Below are 24,416 nucleotides of genomic sequence, written 5' to 3'. Positions count from 1 at the left end.
GCTCCAGGCTCTGAGTGGTCAGCACAGAGCCCGACGCGGGGCTCAAACTCACGGACCGTGAGATCATGACCTGAGCCAAAGTCGGACGCTTAACCGACCGAGCCACCCAGGCGCCCCAATATTTCAAGATTCCCATACATATTATCAACCTTATATTAACAAGTCCTCTATAGATGCCTGAGGATTAGTTCTCTAGCTCCTCTTAAAAGTCAGTCTGCTTCAGTAGGGTTGCCTGGAAAGGCTTTATTTGGCTTCTGGTGTTAAAAAAGAGATGGTTTCCCCATCCATGCTATACTATTAAGCAACCACTGTTCCCTGGAAGGAAAATATTGGGGTAACACTTCTTATCCTTTCTCTCCAATCCCTTATCTAGTTGGTGGGATTGGATAAAGGATCTGCATGTCTGATGGGACCCCTTTCATTTCTTCTTCCTGTTCTGAGGGCTCTTCTCCCTACACTGGGAGTACCCAGCCCCAGGCCAGTTTCCTCTTTGCAGGGGGCAGTGGGGAAGGGGACAGGCCTTGAACTATGAGCAGGAAGCCTAATGTGTGGCTGGATCAGAGTGTTGTCCCAGACCTATTCCCGCATTCAGCTCCACAAGCAATAAAGTTCACTGATCCTTTCGCTTGTGTCTATTTCTCAATTGGCTTGGAATTCAGAATGGAGAGGGCTATGATTTATTGCCCACTTAAATCTCAACATGGTAGAGTAGCGATTCTGTTTTTTTTTTTAGCTGTTATATTGCAATGAATATTTTTGATTTATTTGGCAAGTGTGTTATATAACTAAAATAATTTTTTTTCAATATCATGGTCTGTTCAAAATTAAATGGTAGTTCCAGAGCAGTGGCCTACATTAAATTTTTCTTGATGGTTATAGCCATGCAGATATATGAACTCATAGAACTAAAAGTGTGTTTGCATAAAATTTATATGTACCTTTCTATACTGAATGGTCTTCTCTTATGCAACTTTCAATAATGCATTCTATTATCATTATCTTTGCTGTCATTTGTTAATCCTATTGTTCGTTGGCTAAGTGTATGTACATTTCCTATTGGTGTGTTTCTGAGTCAAGGTGAAGGTAGCTACCACACTTTGGACTTCAGAAAGAAGTCTATTTTTTTTTTTTAAATCAGACCTTCTTATGAGGTTGCCTAACAGTGATAGATTTTGTTGTTGAGCTTCAGTCCATGAAAAGTACATTAAAACATTGAGCTGAGCCATCTCTCTGTAGCAGCAGTTGGGTCATTACAGTTTGGCAGGCACTTTAGATGTGTATGTGTGATTTTATGATAGTGACTGCTTGATTCATCCCAACCCTTCAAAGGGGAAGGGAAGTACAATTCCTTGAGCATCTTCTATCATGTGCTAGTTGCCTCCATATATTGTTTTATCCTCATAACAAGCTTGTGTGGTGGGTAATATTTTTCCAACATTACAGGTGACAAAATTGAGGCTCAGGGAGTCTATACAACTTGGTCAAGAAAACACAGTAAGTGGTGGAATTAAAATTCAAAGCCAGATCTATCTTACTCAGAAGCCTCTGATTATTATATTACATTAGGGGTTAAAAACCAGAAAAGTCTGCAAGGGACAGACTAATAATATAAATGATTAAAATGGAATGGAATCTTTTTATTTTATTTATTTATTTATTTATTTGTTTATTTATTTATTTATTTTTTCAATATATGAAGTTTATTGTCAAATTGGTTTCCATACAACACCCAGTGCTCATCCCAAAAGGTGCCCTCCTCAATACCCATCACCCACCCTCCCCTCCCTCCCACCCCCCATCAACCCTCAGTTTGTTCTCAGTTTTTAAGAGTCTCTTATGCTTTGGCTCTCTCCCACTCTAACCTCTTTTTTTTTTTTTCTTCCCCTCCTCCATGGGTTTCTGTTAAGTTTCTCAGGATCCACATAAGAGTGAAACCATATGGTATCTGTCTTTCTCTGTATGGCTTATTTCACTTAGCATAACACTCTCCAATGGAATGGAATCTTTTTAAAAAGGACTTTATTTTTTTTCTTGAATCCTATGGCCCTCAATCTATTGGCTGTTGAGAGTCAGAGAAGTTTCCCTTTCTTCTTTACCCTGTTATACTAGAGGGAGGGAGAGAGAGAGAGAGAGAGAGAGAGCGCACACTCAAGGAAGACTTGATGATAGATGGCCACCAGCACTCAAAACTTTGCAGGTGATAGGCAACAGAGGATGGTGGAGACTATGGTGAATTAAGGAACTTGTACCTTTCTTCCCCCCAATCAACTCCGCCCTTTAATTGTGTTTTAGAAATATTATCCCAGTGTGGCTAAATCTTACTATTTTCAAAAAAAATTTTTAAATGCAAACTATTCATGAGAGACTGATTTTTAAATGTTGAAAACTAATTCCCATTTTAAAAGATATTATGAGTACCCCTTCCTTTAAAAAAAATAAAATAATATACATCTGAGGGCCTGATCCCACCTGTAGGTTCTGAATTGGTAACTTCTATATTACATAATGCAGTTAATAAGCATCTACTTGGGAAAAATAATCAAAAGACAAGAACCAAAAAAAATTTTCAGTACCTTTTTGAAAAGTATGCCCCCTAGATTCAGTATAGTTTTTTTACTGTGTTCCTCTGGGGTAGATTCATGATTCCTGGTCCTCTTTCTGTGCTTCACCAGAGTGGAGATGAGACCTGTATGTCATGGACATTTGGGTTTTAGGTCCCCTGAGTGCTTGTTTCTGTGCATTCGTTATTGTCTGGTATGGCTCGTCAGCAGGCATCCTTTGGCAGTTGAATCAGAAGTGCACCCTGCTGTCTACTAAAGAAGGTGTCTCTGCTTGTAGCTGGCTTTCTAAGGTGTTTGCCTCTAGATATTTGCCTGCAGAAAGTTTCTTGAAGTCAGCACAAAGTAGAGCGGCAAGAAATACATCTATGTTTGAGAGTTTGGGGAGCTGTTTTTCTGTATTCTTTCAGATGAGGCTTGGTGGATAGAGTTACTTCCACTCATCTAATTCCTTGTCTGTTTCCCCATTACTTCCTTCCCTCTTTTTTAAATTTTTACCTTCTTCTGACCTTACTCACTACCTTAAATAACTCAAAGGTATCACTGATACTGTGGATGTGACTAGTTACCTACACTAAAATTACTACTAACTGCTGAAAGGGGAGTGTTCTAGCATCACTTGGGTGATGTCTTCCCTGATGGCCTTGAGCCTCTGGGCCAGCATCAGGTGTGAGCACAGCATAAACCATTGCCCTTCCAAACTCTTAAAGCTCTTCCTTTGCTAGAAGTAGATGCCTATAGCAAAAAGTAAGGGAATTAAGAGCAGGGCATACTTGGGGGAAAAAGGGATTTCATTTATCTTTATTTTGAGCCAAGTTTTCTTAACCCCATAACTACTCGTGCCATCATCAGAGAAACATTTGCCAGGGATGTGGGGAGGGACCTTTGGGCAAGAGAGAAGATATTCTCTAAGATGTAGCATGTTTATGAACCTTAAAAAATGCTTTTACTTTGTTAGTATAAGTATTAAGCCCTGAGAGTCTACCTTAACATTCAAAGGTTTCTGTCTCGGCAACGTTACTGAAATTTTACAAAGCAGACCAGCTGGTTGATATTCTAAAATGTTTATATGTCAAGTATTTATTTTTCCCTTTCACGGACTAAATCTCATTTTTATTACAATAACTTCAACCTCCTAACCTTCCCCTATTCCTCCTTACCTCCTCATCAGCAGCTACCTAAATATGTCTTCTCTAACCCCACTTTTTCCCAGCCTTCCCAAATAAGGAAGCATTTTCTGTCTTGAAGGGCACATAATGAATCCTGTGCCTCTGGTCACTTGGGAAATTTGTCAAGGACTAACTGTGGATGTTTACTTAGAAATATTATATGGTAATGTCCTTCAATCCTTCTGTGTTAATTAGGGAACTGTGTGCTTGTTTCTGTTTGTCTTTTGTCTTCATCTATTCTGTAATGATGTATTTTTTCCAGTGCCCCATTTTTTCACATCACTGCCACAAACATCTTTTGTTCACCTACATATCATCCAACAAGCTCAGGGATGCCGTCTGTATCTTCCCCATGAGGACACTATGCCCAGAGTACTTGTGAATTGTTCCAGGACCTGCATTAAGTGAACAATTAGAATTTAGATCCGTGTATTCGGACTCCAAAGCTGTTGCCCTTTTCCGCAATACTGGAATGGAGTTTATACTCTTGAGGGCTAAATAATTCCAACTACATTTGTGTAGCTTCTGATAGGCCTACAAAAGTGCCCTATGCAGAGTGTATAACTGGTAGGTAGTTGACTGGAAAACTTCTATTACTTGTCTTTGATGTCTGCAACATTGATTTGGAGAAATAAAGGTACTGTTTAAAAAATACAACTATGTGTAAACATCCTCAATTAAGCAAGTCTAGTGCAAACTGAAAATGGATGGTAGTTGTAGTAAAGGCAACTCAGAGGTAGCCCTAAAAGACTATGATGAGGAGACGGGCTCCCAATGGGCAGAGCTTGAACATTACACTGACCAGCAATCAGACACTGAGGAGTGTAGAAGAAGGCCAGAAAATGAAAATAAGTTTCTCTAGAAGTCTTAGGTAGGTAGGTAGGTAGGTAGGTAGGTAGGTAGGTAGGTAGATAGATATCTTAGATAGTTCAAGCGTTGAAATGATTTTGAATGGGAACTAAGTGGCTAAAGAAACTGATAATGGGATCGTAGTGTTCACTTTTAGGACTTTAGTTTGAATCTCTCCCAATAAAGAAGCTGGGTAGATTGAAGGCCTTGGAAATGGATCACTGAACCTCTCACTTCCAGGTCAACAGAGCCACAGAGGTGTGTTGGCAATTATCCTGAAGACTATTCAGTAGTCTGTGTGAAGTAAATTAATGACCATGGTCTTCTGAGACATGATCATGGTCCACATTTTCAAAAGCACTCTCCCAAAGCAAAATCATAGCAAATTTAAAAGCAGTAAATAAACCACAGATGGAGATACTGTGCTCTGTCCTAAAGTGTTGCCTACTGAAAAATGCAAAGATGCTTTTGCCATTGTGTCAGGCACTCAGCTAAACATTTATTGAGTCCCCCATATTGAGGAAGACATAGAAAATAAAAATGAATTTTCTGCCTTGACAGTGCACATTATCTGTTTGGGGAAAGAATAATTCTATTAAATGTTGAAAAGAATCAATGCAAACAATTTATCTTAATGTTGAATAGATACTGGAGAAGTTGTGGGGTAATTGGAAGATAGACCTAGTTAATCAAAGATAGCTCTGGGAGGGCATACATGTAGAATTTCATTCAGCTCTATACATCTATGCACACTGGTTATGAAAGCTGGACTCTTGGGCAGAGGGAAGTCCCTTCTCTGTATGGGAAAGGGTACCCCATACAATTTTGGGCTAAACCAGGCCTAGAGGAGCTGTCCTGTCTTTGAATAATTACTGGATTAATGATCCCTAATGACCAACCAGTTCCATTGCCTAGAGGTCATGTTGACTCTAAAATCTTCCTCATGTTTAATGTATTCTGAAATACACAGTTCGCTCTGAGTCTGGTCTATGATAGGCTGTATTAGAACTTGGCTATAGATGCTGTTTGATGGGTACAAAGGGACCTGGATTCTCCTGAGCCATCACCACTTGATAAGCAAAAGAGAGGGTCAGAGAAACCAGCTTTTGCTCTTTTTTTTTTTTTTAATGTGTATTTATTTTTGAGAGAAAGCGTGAGCAAGGGAAGGCTGGAGAGAGGGGTGGGGTGGCAGATGGAGGATCCAAAGCAGGCTCTGCACTGACTGCAGCAAGGCCAGTGCGGGGCTCAAACTCACAAACTGTGAGATCATGACCTGAGCCGAAGCAGGGAGCCCAATGCAGGGCTCGAACTCATGAACTCTGAGATATGACCTAAACCAAAGTTGGATGCTCAATTGACTGAGCCACCCAGGTGCCCCAAGAAACCAGCTTTTGGATATGTTAAGTTTTAAGGTCTCATTCAAACACATGCACACACTTACATGGGCATAAGTAGACACACAACTCTATTTCTCTAGCGCTGTGTTCCTTAACCATTTGGATAAAATCATGTAACATCTTTATGTAAATGAATAAATTTGTAGTGCATCCATAAAGAAGAGAGAGAAAGAATGCTTGTGCCCTTTAAATGTGATAATATAAACACTTCTTTATATTGTGTATTGATTTATTGTGAACTCAGTGGGTAATTTGTGTATCTAAAGCTGTGGCTGCTGGCTCCCAGATGGCTCCCAATGCCTGCCATACGATAGGGGAGTGATGACTCCCTAGTTTCTTAGGGGTATGTTCCCCATTTGGCTGTAATGTAACTCAATTTACAGTTTGGTAGGAATACTAAATTCAAGTAAATTAAAATAAAGAGTTGTGTTTCCTAATTATTCTATCAAAAGAGCATGCAGCTTTGAAAAAACTTTCAGTTGTTGATATGTTGGACTCTTTTCCAAAGCCATGAGTCAGCTCCCTGTGGCATGCTTTCAAGTCTCCTGTTTGGGGTCACCTTTACCAGTCTCACCCAGGGCCCAGGAAAGGTGTCGTCTTTATATACTTCTGCTCCTTTGTCCGGATTACTTCCCCTGCAGTGGCTTTGACGCTGGCATGGAAGCCAGCAGGCCCGCTTTCTCCTGATGTGTTGTAGCTGTTTAAATCTCATTTTTTTTTTTCCCTCTGTTGCTTTCATTAAGGTGGTTGGGGATAGGTCAGAATCAATGTTTTGAATTAGAAATGCTGATATGATCCCAGAAGGAATGTTACAGTGGTGATAGTTGACAAAGAGGAGGACCGTAAAGTATCACCTGGATGAAATACCTAGCTGCAACACTATCTCCAGGACACACACACACCATCGTCCCTGTGTGCAGACAGGCGCTGCTGATATATTAGAGTGTGCTGGCCATTTTGTTTACGATAACCAGGAAAGGAAAAATGAGCCCCTATTTCAGTGTGTTCATCCATAGATGATGACACGGTAGATTCTCCTTGCAGGTAGACCAAGAGAGTTCAGTTAATCACCATTTATCATTCAAGGGACTCAAGTCTCTTGCAGATGCATTGGAGCCCTGGAGACGGAGACATACTCATTGGGTAGCAATGCTTTTCTCTTCTCCCATTCCAACTAATGTAATAAACTGAAGTCCCGGCATCAGAGTGATGTGTGCTGGCTTTTAGAATCCCAATACTTTAGCATGTACATGATCACTCCACAGAACTAGATAAATTTTCAGAAAGAAATGTCATATCATTATAATTTTAATAACTTTACAACTTCGCTCCATCTCTTCCATTACCAGACTATTTCTAGCTACCATCATCTTTTGCCAGAAGCCTCTAATTTATTTTTCTGTATCCTTGGCTGCCTACCTTCAAACAGTGCTCTGTTGAATTGATTTTAGTATCTAAACCACCCTTAATGGATCCGAGATAGATTAGTTCATACATACATCGGGTGAATTTTTTATGTATGTTGTCTTATTAGAAATCTGTTCTATATTCCAGGTAATAGTTGAATGAACAGGTACAGGCTCCCCATTTGACGCTCCCACTGGTATTTATGTTATTCTGACCATGTAAATATAAACTATAGATCAAAAACTGAAAACAAAACAAAACAAAAAACATGGCTACCCTTAAATTGTGCAAGCTTCGATAATAGGGGTCAACAAACTTTTCCTGTAAAGGGCCAGGGACTAAATATTTTAGGCTTCTGGGCCACAAGATCTCTGTTGCAACTATTCAACCCTGCTGTTGTAGTGCAAAAACAGCCACAGACATTTTGTAAGTGAATGAACACAGCTATATCTGCCAATACAATTTTGTTTACATAAACAGGCAACAGCCAGATCTGGCCCACTATTTGTTGATCTCTCTTTCAGCCCAATCTGTCTCCTGTAACTTTTGCATGCCCATTCTCCAAAGCATCATTAAAACATGCAATAATCTGTATTGTATTTTCTGATAATCCAGAATATGAAATCTCTCTCAGTTCTGAAACATGCATACATTTTTCCCCCATCTAGAAAATGGGGTAGGATTTAGAGTAGGAACTCATCAACGCAAGTGACTGAGGATGCCTTACTTATTGAACCAGAAATTTTTGTTGATGTTTATTATTCACATAGGTCCATTCACCTTGAAGCTATAATGTTAACTCAGTCTGTCACTTAAAAGACAAATAAATAATAAAACACTTTGGAGAATCACAAAAGGTTTCCTTACAGCCACAGAGTAGGTCTTGAAAGGTTACTACTGGCTGCTTATTCGTCTCTTTTCTGTAGAGGAGCTGCTGCTCATCGTTGGGCTGGAATATCTAGTTTGGGGAGAGGAGTTTCTCCTTGGCAGTCCACTCAAAAGTGATCATCCGTCTTTGTGGAAACTGACTAAAATTACCTAGTCTGGAATGAAGAGTCAAGGGACGAAATTGGAATTGGAACTTTCAGCTAATGTTGATATACTGGGACACTTCGTTAGGGGCTAGTTAAAAGAGAAGGTGGTTACCAAGACCAGACAGGGAAAATAACACAGGGCATGTATTCCGGACCTGCCACTCTGTGGTCATGTGAGCTTGCAGTTCCAATTTTACACTTCTAAAATGGACATTTGAGTACAACAAGGAGTAGGGAGAGAGTCCAAGTATTCAAAGATACTCAAAGCTCACCCTGTGCTTTGAGGGCTAAATCACAATTTTGGACCAAATATGTGAGAATTCTTGGGGCGCCTGGGTGGCGCAGTCGGTTAAGCGTCCGACTTCAGCCAGGTCACGATCTCACAGTCCGTGAGTTCAAGCCCCGCGTCGGGCTCTGGGCTGATGGCTCAGAGCCTGGAGCCTGCTTCCGATTCTGTGTCTCCCTCTCTCTCTGCCCCTTCCCCGTTCATGCTCTGTCTCTCTCTGTCCCAAAAATAAATAAACGTTGAAAAAAAATTAAAAAAAAAAAACAAATATGTGAGAATTCTCATGTGTGTACACACAAGCATGCACTTATATACACGTGCATTGTGTGTGTGTGTGTGTGAGAGAGAGAGAGAGAAAGCATTGTGTGTATGTATATATGCATATATACCTCAAAGAAGGAGCATTGTGAGGAATAAAGTAGACCCATATATAAAAATGTTTGTAGAATAGTTTCTGTGATGCCACACATGCTTTATAGATAGATGTTTCTTGTGTGAAGTTTTGTCCTCCCTAGTGCAGTTTCTCAATGGTGACACTTTGATATTAGAGGCCAGATAATTCTTTCTTGGGTATTGTTGGATATTTATCAGCATTCCTGGCCTATATCCACTAGATGCCAGTCGCACCTCCCATTCCCAGATGTGACCACCAAAAATGTCTTCAGACATTGCCCGATGTCCCTGGGCACAAAATCCGTTGAATCCACTGGCCTAGTGGAACCAAGACTTAAGGAAGTGGTTCCCAGACTTCAGCAAGTATCTGAATTACCTGGAGAGCTTGTGATAATACACATTGCTGGGCCCCACTTCAGGGTTTCTGATTCAGAGGGTCTGGCGTTAGATCCAAGAATTTGTATTTCTTTTTTTTTTTTTTTTAACTTTTTTTTTAACGTTCATTTATTTTTGAGACAGAGAGAGACAGAGCATGAACGGGGGAGGGTTAGAGAGAGGGAGACACAGAATCTGAAACAGGCTCCAGGCTCTGAGCCGTCAGCACAGAGCCCGACGCGGGGCTTGAACTCACTGACCGCGAGATCTTGACCTGAGCCAAAGTCGGCCGCCCAACCGACTGAGCCACCCAGGCGCTCCAAGAATTGTATTTCTAACAAGTTCCCAGGTGATGCTGATGCTTGCTGGTCCCAGGATCACACTTTGTAAGTATATAAGTAAGATGTAAGATGTTCTAGGTGATTTGAAATGTGGTTTTTTTTTTTTCATTATTTTGAGGATTATAGGTTGTTACTGTGAGCACAAAACCTAGGATCTCTTTATTAAAGCCATTGGGGGGTACCTGGGTGACTCAGTCGGTTGAGCGTCCGATTTCAGCTTATTAGGTCATGATCTCTCGGTTCATGAGTTCGAGCCCCTCGTCAGGCTCTGTGCTGAGAGCTCAGAGCTCAGAGCCTGGAGCCTGCTTCGGATTCTGTGTCTACCTCTGTCTCTGCCCCTCCCCTGCTCATGCTCTCTCTCTCTCAAAAATGAATAAACTTAAAAAAAAATTTAAAGCCTTTGGGTAGTTCTTCACAGCTGCGGTAGAGATTTGGGGGGTAAGGCAAGGCACTTATAGGAGATATTCAGCCTGTACTGGGTTGTAGTCATCAGTGCCCTGCCAGCTGTTGCCTGAATCCTGTCAGAAGACTGTTTCTGGTCCAGGTGCAGCACTGGGGCTTCTACTGAAATGAACTTTAATTTTTTGCTTTGTGGTCAGACTTAACTACCAAACAAGGTAGGATGACATTAGGTCTGTGGATTAGAAGTGAGCATTCAGAGTAGATTTGAAGGACATGGTGACTCAGGATGCCATTTGCGACCAGTGACGTTAGAGCTGTAGCTCTGACTTGCATCTTCTTTACTTGCATTGGCTGTCTTGTCCTTCCTTGACTGTCCCCATTCAGGTCAGAGTTCCTGTTGTCCTGAGCTGTCATCCGTGCTTGCCCTTTTTTTTTTTTTTTTTTTCTCTCTTTGCTTGGAGTTAGAGATGGAGCTGTCTTGAGCTATTTATCAGTCTTATCTCTCTTGGCCCTCTGTTAGTAATTCAGTCTGTGGATCTAATCCACTTTAATTGATTGACCTGGCACAACCAGACGTCAGTTGCAACAACAGTAGAAGCACAGCTGCAGGTGGAAAGGTGGATGCAGTTTTGCTGGGTGGGTGCAAAGGTCATTGAGACCTGTGCAGATTTAGGAAAATAGGATTTGTTTCCAAGCCATGTAACATAAATTTTCTAGGAACAGTCAGTACAGATTGTGGAGTTGATGATCTTGAGTGGCAAACAGGCATTTTAAATAGAGTGGTATCCTGTAAGGTGTGTGCAAAAGCCTCTAACTCATTCATCATCTGTCATACTATTTCCCTGTCACCCAGTTATCCCCACCATCTTCACTCCCCACCATTGACATAATTTTTATACCATCCTTTGAAAACACTTGAGAATTTGACAATATTTTATTCATTTCTCTTAAATTCCATTTAGCACAGGTGTTATTGTTGTGTCTTGTATTGTTGTTCTCATTTCTTTTGTACAGAGAGTTGAATGACCCGCTCAAGATGACCTGGACAACAAGATGTGGAGCCTGAATGGGCTCAGGTCTTCTGATTCTAAATACAAAGTATTCTGAAAACCAGAGCAGACTTTTTCTTCTCCCTTCCCCTTACTGTCACAGCCACCTCACCCAAGTTCCTCAAGGCAAGGGGACTGGGATGATAGTGAAAGTCCAAACCATCTCCAAGCTCCACAGCTGGAGTCTTGTCAGCTTGGGTAATTCCTGATGGGCTTAGACTTCTTGAGGGAGAGACCTGGTCTCTTACTTCTCTTGAATCCTTCAATAGTACATGGCTCTGCACACAGGAAGTACACACTCCCTACTTATTAGCTGACAATTATCTTGGGTCTAGAACCTGGACACTGTAACATTGAAAGAATGGCCTGATGATCTTCACTGGAAGATAGTGATTAGCTATGAAGAGTCCATACTGTGTTCTCCTAAACACAAGGGTGTTTTATCCTAGAGAACTTCAGTAAAATTCTCCCTCAGCCAAAATTATCTGATGAGTCAAACCATACCTTATCTCTTTGTTTTTTATTGATCGCTTATATAAAGCACAGTGAGACTATATGTTTTAAGATTTATTGCAAAAAAATGTGAATATGGATGACCAACTCTTTTCATTATCATATACTATTCAAACCTATTTAGCCTCCCAAGTTATAAAAACTTATCAGCACAATTTTTTTTTCTACCAAAGCCACACATTCTACTTCATTATTCATTCATTCACTTATCCATTAACTTAACATTCACTGAGCACCTGTTAATGTCCCTATATTTGCAATACCCATAGTTAGGTTAGGTATACGGGTTAGATAGGTTAAGCAAACATAAAGTTATGATATGTATACACTGTCTTATTATATAAATAACTCAATTGCAACATGTAATACATGTGCCTGAAACATAACATGGTAGAAAATACATGGGTTTTAAAGTCAGACCTGAATTTAAATCTTAAATGTATCTCCTACTGGTTGTGTGAATCCCCTATTCTCTGAATCGTCATCTTTCTCACCTAAAAAATCTGGAGGGTAATTGTGAGAATTCAAAAATTATTCTATTAAAAACTACTTGCCAAGCACCTACTCTGTTCTTTGAAGTAGTTTGGATGATCCTACAGTAACAAGCAGATTCAATATTTGGTGGCATAAAGCAGTCACGCTTTGTTTCTCGTTTTCCATGTCCATTGCAAGTTGGCTTGTTGCCATCCTCACTCAATGGCCCAGGCTGAAAAAGAGGCCACGGCCAGGAATTTGCTGGATGCAGTGGTTGAGAACCATGGGAGAACTCTGGTGGGTCTCACACCAGCAGTTTAATGGGTGGCTTGGAAGTGACACCTAATTTATTCATCAACACTGTTCTCTTGGCCCTCCATATCCCAAGGGGAACTAGAAATTCTCTCTTACTATGAGCCCATAATGGGAGAAACTAGAAGAATGTAATAAACACTGCCACTGATTTATTTACAGTGACCCAAACTTTGGAATGGGTGTGCCAGACCTGACCTGTCAGTGTCTGGCCCCAAGGAGGATCACATACCTGTTGTTCTTCCTGTATTATTGCCTAGCCCTGAACTCACAGATTCTGTAGGAAGCCTAGAAGTCAAGATATTCAGAACTTCCTTTGCACATCTGTTGGGCATACATTTGAGAGTTCCAGTTCTGTTTCTGTCAGCTGCAATTTTCTAAAATAGTGATGGTGCATTCTGCCTTCCCTGGGGGCACTCTGGAATGAATGAAGAGACTGCCTTCAGGGAGGTCTTTATTCCTGAGGATTTGTCTTGCCCCTGTGCATCTCGGCTTCTAAAATATGACCTTGGTGTTGGCAGTATCTTATGGGTCACCTTCACAGCAATAACTATAATGTGGCTGATGGAAGATTAGAAAGCTGGAGCCAGACTAATTTGAGGAACCAGGTGGGCTCGTAAACAGTCATTATTGATGAAGAATGACTTACTGGCTATTTAAAGACAGCTGTTTTCTTGTGCTGTTCAGTCTTGGTTTTGTGTTTTTGTTTTTTTTTTTTATTGCACTTGAGGATTCTTTGGTAATGTCTTTTGATTTACCACTTGTCTGTGTTTTTAATATCAAGGAAAAACATACATTGAACTGATTGCCTTTGGTAGCAACTTTAGTGGTGATGGGCGTGGAGTTATTAAAATTTATAGTCATGCTGTTTTGTAGCTACTCTTTGCTTGTCTTGAAAGAGCTCATAAAAGGCACCAAGGAATGTGAAGAGAGAGCAACTACCAAATTGTGACAGGAAAACAATGGTGCAAATTTTATTTTTTGATGTTCTGTTTGCTAAAATTTACATTTATTTTGATAATATTTCTGATGACACTCTTGCCAAACTAGCCAGTCCTTAGTTCGTGCCACCACTTTCAACTATACTAATGAGGGGAAAGAAAGGGACAAGATGACTGACATTTATTGAAGTCTCAAAGTATGCACAGCCACGTGCTAGCATTTCCCACATGTGTGTTCTCCTAAAATCCTCACAAAAAGCTTCAAAGGTAGCAATTCGCTGTTCCCTTCCTCCACAGATCCCTTTATAGCAGGGAAATTAGAAGTTAAATAACCTGCCCAAGGTCATATAGCTTTCAGAACCAGAGAGAGGTATTATTTGAACCATGTTATGCTAAAACCATGTTTATCCTATTGAACCAGTTAATTTCTCTGGTGCTCACAGGGTGTTGCATGTGGTCAAATGTTTAGATTTTTTTCCTTCTCATGATCTCATTTATCCCTTATATTTGAATGATATTTTCCTTCTTATAAAGTGGTATATTAATGATTATAATCATATCATTTTAGCCTTATAACGGTCCTAGGAAGCCTGGAAAACTCGTTTCCTGTCCCCGTAATACATTATTAAGATATGGGTTCAGAAAAATTAAGTAACTTGCCCAAAGGTCAGTCAGGGCTGTTTCCAAAGCCAATGATTTTATCCCTCAAATGTTCTCTGGACACATGAGCCAGCAGAGTTTATCTTCATGGCAGCTGAGTGTGATGGATTCAACCATCGGCAACTGTATGGGCACTTGCCACAAGACTTATAATGAACTGAGACAAAGCAGTTAGCCACAGATTATAAAGCCACTGTGGTCCCATGACAAATGACAAGGAGGTTGCAGTAATGAAATCTTATTACTGCAAGTAAAGAGACCACATCTGAGGTCTAGCACAGCCACATTTACCACCGTGGGGAAACACAATGAAACATCTGGGTATAAGGGTCTCCATTGACATTGGCGGTAGAGCTAGCAGGATTAAGACGATCTCTCCGAAGCAGTGATTGCAGTGGCAAATGTGTGGCGCCTCAGATAAGGACCAAATATTTATTCTGGCAGAGATTAAATCTTTTCTTCCCCTGAATCTATTATGGATCTTGCAGAAAATCTGCCCAAGAATATATCTCGCTGATCAGCCTACTCACTCAGCCAGAACTGTACTTTGCCACTGTTGTTGCTGAAAAGCAGCAGAATGCTGGTTTAAAGGTCTCCTCTCTCTGCCTAAAACTGTTCTCCATCCATGATTAATTAGTGACTCAGAGGTGAATTGAATCACCAGCAGTCCTCTCCATGTATCCAGGATTTATATAGTGGTTTCTCATTGAAGAACTGTGGTGCAATAAACAGCCCGCATTTGCGGGGTGGGCAGAGGAGTAATGGCGTCTGCAGTCATGGTTTCTTAACTCCTCCAGTTCTCTCATTCTGCTAAACAGGTTATGACTGAGGTTACTATAGCCCTGCTTATTTAGGTATAAGGATGAGTAGGTTCTAACACACACAAACCCCCTTAGAAATGAAGGCCAACGCTTTAGGGGAATGCAGAAAAATCATATTATCTTTTCAGAATTCCTAGAGAATTAAGGAGAAAGAATAAAGTGGATCATAGCATTATTAATTATGGGCATGGAAGATGCAAAAAGAAAACCTTATCATCAGTTTCATTTATCCATTGTAATGCTAGGTACTTTATTTAGTACTGGAGATGTAGAAGTAGAAAAAAAAAACCCCAGAGAACATAGTGTCACAATAAACAGGGATTTGCAAACTCATAAGTGCATTTAGTCCCCATTTGAGGAGGCACCTTTTCTCAGAGTACAGAACATGGGAATTGCAGACATCATTTTACATTGCAAGCTGTGCTATCAGGGCACAAAAGAAATAATGATGTCCGCCCTGTATCACAGCATCCCTGCATGCTGAAAGCAGCCTTTCATAGCTTAGGCTCCTACTTTCTAAAATCAAGACTCCTGGAGGGCACCTGGGTGGCTCAGTCGGTTAAGTGTCTGACTTCAACTCAGGTCATCATCTCACAGTTGGTGATTTTGAGCCCCGCATCAGGCTGTGTACTGACACCACAGAGCATGGAGCCTGCCTCAGATACTGTGTCTCCCTCTCTTTCTGCCCCTCCCTTCCTCTCAAAAATAAATAAACATTAAAAAATTTTTATTTTAAAAAAGACTGCTGGGTACCTGTCGATTCTTTTATCAGGAATAAGATGTGTTCACATACTAAAGGAAAATTGGCAAGATGAAGAAAGCCTGTCTTTTGAAAAAATAAGTGAAGTGTACCAAACTATATGGAAACCAGTGCCTAAAATCTCAGCATAAGTCTTAATTTATTGACTTTAAGCATACCAAGTGCTTAATAAATACTGTATTTATGTAATGAATTAATGAATGAACCCAATTACTAAATCTGAGATTCTGTGAAATCTTTCCTACATCTTGTTTATGTGGATTCTGGACTTCCCCGCCCCCCCCATATCTTTTTCTCATCCTTTGTCCCCTCCTTCTCTTCTTCCTGATTCTCCTCCTCCCCCCTTTCCTCTTTCACCTCCTCCTTTTTATTCTCCTTTTAATTCTTGAATAAGGAAATAGAATAATGAAGACTATGTGAACAAATAAAATGGCAGGGTTACCACTAAATTTTATTGTCCTTGCATGTCCAACCTATTGCTTAGCTAGTAGGTCAGACAACTAGAGAAATGGAAAAAGGTGTCTCCCTCTCTCCTTGCCCATCCATCCTGACATCCCACATGCTACGATACCCTTCTACAAGGTTGAAATATGTGATCAGTAGGGTTACTTCCATTTTGTGTCTCATTGTGAATTCCAATCCCAACCCTTAGTTATTATAAATTACTGGAGGAGAAGAAAGAGCAGGAGTTTTATTCGCATTGTTTATGTTCGCCTCCTCCACCTTCACCATAATCCTCACGTTCATTGCCATAGTGTCACTCTTCTGGAATTCATTGTGTTCCCCCCCACCAGAAGTCTTTTTGGGGGGCCATTGAGGTTCTCTTCTGCTATGTAGCATAAAACTATAGGACTGAAGATGACACCCTTCTTTGGATGAACCTTAGGAATAGGGTTGCAAGTGTGGAAAGAGTTTCAGTCACCTGACCCTGAAAAGTCAAGCTCAGTTTCACTGGCCTCTACTGAGGGTACATGTTCTATGTGTTTTAGACCTAAAAAAAAAAGTATCATCAGGTGCTGACCTATAATGCTAACCCTTCTGCCACTGCTTTCTAACCATTCAATGTACACTTTCCCTTGGGCTTGATCCCCTCCCACAACGCACAAGCATGCGTATATTTCCTCCCTAATCCTTAATCTAAACTAGAGTCCACTGTCTAATTACCTCTCTTAGAAAACAGGTTTCATTCATCTCACAGAAATCAACTTTGCAGTGTCACTACACAGTTGTTAGGTAGTTCTCTGGTTCCAGCTTTGATATCTGTTGAGAGCAATCAAATGATGTAACCTGTACAGTGCAGCCTGTGAGAGTAATTTGGGTGGCTTTATACCATTGGTTTTTATGTTCAGGATGAAAGCCCATGGAGAAATGTGGGATACTATTGTTAACTTCATGCTGACAGCTCCCTCTGGGTACCTACAGATTTATTGTTAGTTGGAGGATCAACTTTAAAGGGAGAAAACCTTATGGTTGGTGATAACTATGCCTTTTGTGTTTCTTTATCACAGGAACAGGGGAAAATTGGAGTTGTCTTCAATATTGGCACAGTTGACATCTCCATCAAAGAGGAGAGAACCCCTGTAAATGATGGTAAATACCACGTGGTGCGCTTCACCAGGAACGGCGGCAATGCCACACTTCAGGTGGACAACTGGCCAGTGAATGAGCATTATCCCACAGGTACATGCTTTACTGTCAATGACCACATACCATCTTTTGCTCTCCCATTCTTACTCTAAGTGTTGATTTCTCCTAACTCTCACCAAATCATGAAACACTGGATATTAAGCACACATTCATGTGTGTTTGTTTGTTTGTTTTTGTATGAGAAGATAAGGTATTCCTGTAGGGCTTGGTTCAGTGTAGGGAGCTTCTGGAGACTTACTAACTGTGCACTGAACACTGTAGGTTAACCTGAGGAATACTGCCTGACTGGTCATACTAAAGATGATTACTGTAGGTTTTCCAGGGCATTGCGAATGATGACCAATGGAGGGAAGGGGTGCCTTCTCTATCAGGAGCTATTGTTGATAATCACAGGATAATCAGTTTGAGATCTGGACTCTGTGGTGGCATTTAGTCAGATGAAGTTGAAGATACAGATGGTCAGAGATTTCATAAACACTGTAAAATGAAGTTTACTAAACTTAGAATGATGACCATCAAGTCAGGGTAATAATGAGAGAAAAACTGAGAGTGGAGTTTCATTCATCTGGTTGACTTGGCCAATTTTTTCTTTCATTTACACTAAACCTTCCTTGATAATTCAGAGAGTGGTCCTAGTAGGCATTTTAACAGCAAGCATACTGGTGTGGGAGGGAGAGGGGTTAATCATGTGTTTAAATTTTATGGTCAAGGAACATTTGCCAACAAACTCCCAGAGCCAGATGGCCAAATCAAGGGCAAAGGGAGGAAAGGTCGCTTTCTTTTAAAGAGATCATTCAAATGATCCATTAGCTTTCCCTCTCATCTCTCACTTCTCCCAGGAAAAGTGCCCTCAATTCTGATCGTAAAAGTTCCAGGAGTAGAAGGGAAAATACTGTGGCGAAGGGCCTTTGTTCCACAATTGTATCATCACCTGGATGCAAGAGAATAGCTCAGAATACTGAATTTTTCACTAGTGTGGGCATGATGCTATGTTTTACTCTGTCTCCTACACTTCAAACTCTACCCCATAATTCTCTCACTGCCATCCTGTCAATTAGTGGAGTGAGCACAGAGGAAGGAAACCCAAAACACACTTCCAGAAGTTTAAGAGCTTCGGAGCTAATAATTATCACACTTTGGAGATATGCATCAAGTAAATTTACCTATTTGTGGCCCAAGAATTTTGAATGATTTGAGGGCTGTGATTGTTTTCATGCCCAATTCAGGATTCATTTTCTTTAAAAAACCAATCAGAAGTAATTGTGCTACTGTTTCCCATCCCATAGCCAGAGTCTTCCTATGTTTTAAGAATCATGAGAGCATCTACAAACAGCATACAAGACTCCCAAGTTATTGAAATAAAAAGCCTCACCGACCCATTTATCTTCCATGTCAGTCTCCGTACAATAGCCAGCTCAGCCTTTACTGGGAGTCTCTTGTCATACCCTTAGCACTTGTTAGATTAAGGCACAAAAATGACCTCATGCATTTATCTTTGAGCCTTTGAAGAGAGCCAGAAGTATTAGCAGGTACTATGAATTCTTATCATCATCCAAATTTGCTAGACACTAAGAGACCTTATTTTTAAATGTTTTGTGGTCAAACTCTGGGGGATGGGTGGTCAGGGGAATCAAAATAGCCTGAGATCTTAAAAGCTGCTCATTTGCTCAATGGAAACATCGCTCTTTCTCCATGCATGTTATCATTGGCCCCACTGGTAGTGCTGTAGGATTTGTTGTGTTTCTATTAGGAATTTCAAAGATTTCTAAATTTATATTAGCCACTTTCCCTGAGCCAGTATAGAACCCAGAAGTTTGCTGAACACTCTTTAATGGCCATTTCATAACCACAGATATGTAAGAAAACCAGTGACCCTTGCTGTGTGCCTATCTCTTTGTGTCTTTAGTTCCAAATTATGGGTTGCTTACTATGTTTTCAAAACAGAATAAACCTTTCTTTAATGTCATTGCTTACCACTGAAAACAATTGTTACTAGTAATCCTTGGTAACTGTTATTTAGTAATAATAAGTATTATTATTACAGAGCATGATACAGTATGGCAGTTATAAGTATGGGCTTTGGAGTCAAGTGGCTGGAGTTGGTCAGCTGTTAGTCTAAGGCAGGCTAGATTAAGATTTTGAAATGCCATAAGCACTGAAATACTTAGTGCCTCTCCCCACATGTAATTCAAAATACAACAACACTGTACCATAAAGTAAGTGTGTAAGAATTTCTAACACATATGATTTTTCTTCTCTGTCACGTTATGCTTTAAAAATACATTCTTTCTCCCCACATTCTCATTTTTTACTATTTTGTTTGGTTCTCTAAGTGTGTATTTTTCCTATTTGTGGATCCAGCTTCCTACCAGTAACCTTGGGCAAGTTATTTAACCTCCCAACCTCTGTTAACTAGTCTATAAAATGGGATTATGGTAATACTTTCCAGGGCTAACATGAAGATTGAGTTGAATACATGTAAAATGTTCGACCTAATACTCTGTTACTTAATTCAGTACTCAATGAATGTTAGCTATGAGAATGATCAACCATTTGGGTAGCATTTTTTTTGACTGTTACGTATTCACTCAAACAGATCACTTCACTGACTATTAAACAACCCACTCTTCCCATCTCAGGGAGATGCTGTGTCTTTCCTAAAGTCACACAGTAAATGTGAAAGACCATATTCTCCCATTCTTAACTGGGCACAATTTCCACTATTGCTCCCACAAAAATTGGGGAATATTTTGAAAAATGCATGGATAGAAATGAGCATCTCTCTTCTTGTGTCATCTTAAATTTATTCTTTTTTTTTTTTAAGTGTCCTATTACATAGGTCAGTACCAATCACCACGCAGAGGTGGTTATTGTAAGATGTGGAGTCACAGATCCTTTTGAAAAGAAAAGGTTTCTTGAGCTGTGTTGAAAGACTCATTTGTAATGAGTCCAAGCTGTCCTCCTGACAACAGGGACAATATGCTTCCATGAAGCAGTTGAAGGAAGACTGAGTATTTGAAGGAGTGACCATCATACTTCATTGCCTAGATTGGAAAATGGCGTTAGAAAGTCCAAAACTATTTTTAATTTTTTTAAAGGGTAAATGTTTATTTTACCCTGGAAACATTTTACCTTTGAAACATTCTAGTCTTATGTTCCGCTCGATTCCGTAGGAGTGGTCACCTTTTGATTTTTGGATATCTTCTTTCTCTCCCTCTGCTACTGAAAGGATCCTCTTAACTAAATTTAAAGCATCCTTAGAGCAATCTGGCAAGGTTTAATTTATATTAAACCGTGAGATTAAAATACACCCTGTATCTGGGCATCCAGGAACAAAAGACATCTGGTCAGGCAAGCTTGACACAATTTCTACAAAAGTGATGTATTCTTTTCCCAAGCTATCCTATTTCATTCACTGTGATAAGTATAGAAACCATCAAAAGGACTTTAGTTGTGCTACTTGTCTCTTGCTAATGTCTAAACAGTAAAGAAATATGGAAGAGCTCCTACAGCATATTCACATAAGTTATCTCATTTTGAGGGCATGCTCTCAGGAAGTGTTCCTGCCCAACAGGTCCCTGTGTATCACGATGAATGGGTCAACTCCAAAATCTTCTCATGGACATTCATAGGATTTTATGTGGCTCTACTGAAACATCCCACTGTGAAATATTTAGAAACCAGCTGGGTCCAGGGCATGCGGTATTGACTCTTTGTGAATCAGGAAGGATCCAAAATGAAAGTCGTTCTATAGCCATTGGGATCTGATATCACTTAATTCTCAGGATAGAACTCAAAAGCAACTTCTTTCTTTGAACCTGAAAATAGAAAGGCTAAGGAACAGGAGAGGGAAATAAAAGAAGAATCAGCCCAGAGCTGGCATCCAGGTGCTGACAAATGTTCCTTATAAAGCCTCTGATTACTGTCTTGACACAATGCAGTAGTGGGGACAAGAGAGGGGAGGTGAAAGGTGAGTTAAGCGTGAGGGATTAATTTTAGCCCCAGCTCCAGGCAACCTGGGAGGCTGAGCTGACTGGGATTGTTAAAGATCCTCTCTGCCATGCCTGGGTGGCTGGTTATGTCACTGGGGCCACTAGAACCCTGAGCAGGGTGCATGCAGTAAGAGGCCTTTTAGGTCAGAGACAGGCTTCCTGGAAACTGAAGCCTGAGAAGCAGCTCTGATGTATAGGACTTTCTCTTTTCCCACTGCAGATGGTGCTGAGACCAGAGTATCCATTGCTTTTCTTTTTTTCTTGATATTACATGCCAACTCATTGGAAGGGCTCTTGATTGGATTCCCCTATTCCAGTCAGTAAAATGCCCCCTGATGACCTGAGCTTAAATGTCTGACCACCCAGCTCAGAACATGAAAGATGTAGAAGAGGTTCAAAAGGATGTTGAAGTGGTTCTTCTTCTAGGACAGTAGATTAGAAAACTCTTCATATTTGAATATGTCAAATTCCACAGAATCTTGTCTTTGTAAGTATTGAAAGCACAAACATTGTTATAGTGCTTAGTGACGCTCAAAGTGCCTTCATATGCATTACTACATTTGAGCATCACTCTGTCCTGTGAGAGGGACCAAGTTTGGTATTATTACCACCATAGCCATATTCAGATTACATTTGAGGCTGTGAGGGGCTAAATAACTTACCCAGTATTCACACAGCTGAAGGAGTAAAGCCAAGATTCCTATCCTGATCTTCAGATTGCACTAATTCAAATTTCCTACCCATTTTCCTGTTTCTTAGAGTCATGATTTTATTGATACTAACATTAGGTTATTAGGGTTTTGTTTTGTTTTTTTGTTTTTCATTTTTTCACCAGGAATATTCTCAAGTAGAAGTGCCTGCCTGGACCAGTTCAGTTAGTTAGGGTTTCTCAACTTTGGCACTCTTGACATTTGCGGCTAGATAATTCTTTGTTGCAGGGGGCTGTCCTTTGTATTGCAGAATGTTTAGCAGCCTCCCTAACTTGCCTACTAGAGGCCAATAGCATGTCTCCAATGCCAGGAGTCCTCTGGGGGACACAGTTACCCCTGGCTGAACAGCACTGAGTATGGAAAGTCTCCAACATATTTTATTTCAAATGCTTATTGTCCTTTTATAGCTTACACAGTACACATGCAATAAGAGAGATCTCTTTGTCCACATCTCATCTTCAATTATTGAGATTTTGAAGAGTTAAAAACAAGTCTATGTTCTTGACATGATGCTGAAATTTCTCAGGTCTTGGGTTTTCATTAATTCCTACCCAGGAGGTTTTCATTCCTTTTCTTTCTCTTTGCCTGCAAACATTTGAGGCCTTGCCAGATTCGAAGCAAGCATTAAAACAAGCCCCATCTACTTGCTCATTCATCCATTCAGGACCAGTGTTGCTTTCAGTTCAACTGGAGGAAAAATAAAAACCAATCGTGAAGTCCTGCAAGGGGAATAACAAGTGTAAATACAATCAAGAGGGAAAGCCCTATTTGAACATGTTTTCAAGACTGTACAGATATAATGGCAACTAGAGAGAGGCTCACTTAATGAATGTGTTTGAACATTGCTAGGTACATTTTAAAAACCATCTTATAAATATAAGTTCTTCGAACATTTGGTCACAAAAAGTATCAATCGCTCAAACCAGTGCATCCTGAATACTTGGACTGCTAAATAGTTCAACTTGTTGTCAGGAATGAATTAGGAGTCACAAACAGGTGAGTTTCTACTTATAAGGGACTTGTAACTTGTTGGGGTTAGTCTTTGGTGAAAAAAAATGTTTAGGGGTGCCTGGATGGCTCAGTTGGTTAAGCGTCAGACTTCCGCTCAGGTCATGATCTCCCAGTTCATGAGTTGGAGGCCCTCTTCAGGCTCTTCGCTGACAGCTCAGAGCCTGGAGCCTGCTTCTGATTCTGATTCTGTCTCTGTCTCTGTCTCTCTCTCTCTCTGTCCCTTCCCCACTCACATTCTGTCTCTCTCTCTAAAAAGAATAAACGTAATTTTTTTTAATGAAACTATTTTAAAAATGTTCAAAATCTTTTCACTAGATTTTTTTTTTTATTTTTATCTTTTTATGAAGCACTGTTCTTTAACTGGGCTACAAATGAGATTCTCCTGGAAACTATTATAAACTACCAGTTCTCAGGCCCCAGTCTCAGGTAATCTAATTTAATTGGTCTGGGGTGTGGTCCTTAGATCAGCAGCATCAACATCACCTAGCAGCTTGTTAAAAATGGGGCATCTTGGGCCTCACCACAGACCCACTGAATTAGAATTTGCATTATAATAAGATACTCAGGTAATCCGTGTGGAGTGTTAAATTTGAAAAACACTGGTCCAGGCATCAGTAGTTTTAAAAAGCTCCCATGGTCATTCTGTATGCAGGTAGGTTTGAGAATCACTGTTATTGAGAAAGCTAAAAATGACTCTTTTTTCTCCTTTCAGACTGACCACAGGGTTGTTTGACATGGTAACCACTAATTAACCACATTAGCCACACTTGCAATGCAGCTGATATGACTGAGACCCTGAAAATTTATTTTTATTGAGCAATTATTATGTCCTAAGCACTGAGGATTTAAATACATTTTTTACATTCAGTCCTGTGGCCAGCACTATGAGGCTAGTGGCTGATGGCTTATATTGGACAGTGCAGGACTAGAATATACTCTCTCTTATTTCCTTTTACTTATTATATAAATGTAAATATTTACATCATCAATAAACTCATGGGCATTTACCTTCATTTACCTTCTGAACTCACCTAATGTATTTTGTCATTGTACAATCACTGGTTAATCACTCCACTTGAATCATGGGATTGTTATCCCAGAGATATAGAAATGGCAGATGCTACTATCAACCAAATTCATCCAGATGGTGATGGCTACCCTTTTTGAGCATTTCCTACCTACTTCCCACTTCAGGTATAACATATTATTTACCCTCGGTACAACCCTTGAGATCGCTGTTAATTTTATGCCCATTTCCTAGATTAGGAGCCGTTCAGAGACTTTAGGTACTTGACTAGCTCACAGAATTTTTCTC

General features: G+C 40.2%; 1 protein-coding gene across 39 annotated transcripts in view; it reads left to right on the top strand.

Moving 5' to 3' along the window:
* Window positions 1-24,416, top strand: part of NRXN3 (neurexin 3) — a 1,579,173-nt gene that overhangs the window by 1,379,772 nt on the left and 174,985 nt on the right. For all 39 annotated transcript variants that reach the window (XR_015252137.1, XR_015252136.1, XM_086709138.1 and 36 more), the window contains one exon: window positions 17,250-17,421. Coding sequence is in view for 37 of the 39 variants with exons in the window: in XM_086709138.1 (XP_086565264.1) it covers window positions 17,250-17,421 (172 nt within the window). In the remaining 2 variants the exon portion in view is untranslated. The remainder of the gene's footprint in view (window positions 1-17,249; window positions 17,422-24,416) is intronic.

The sequence above is a fragment of the Puma concolor genome, chromosome B3 (assembly GCF_028749965.1).
Source record: "Puma concolor isolate L17-30 chromosome B3, mPumCon1.1.hap2, whole genome shotgun sequence".
Lineage (NCBI taxonomy): Eukaryota > Metazoa > Chordata > Mammalia > Carnivora > Felidae > Puma > Puma concolor.
The sequence above is the reverse complement of the archived record's forward strand: the minus strand, read 5'-3'. Positions and strand labels throughout refer to the sequence as shown.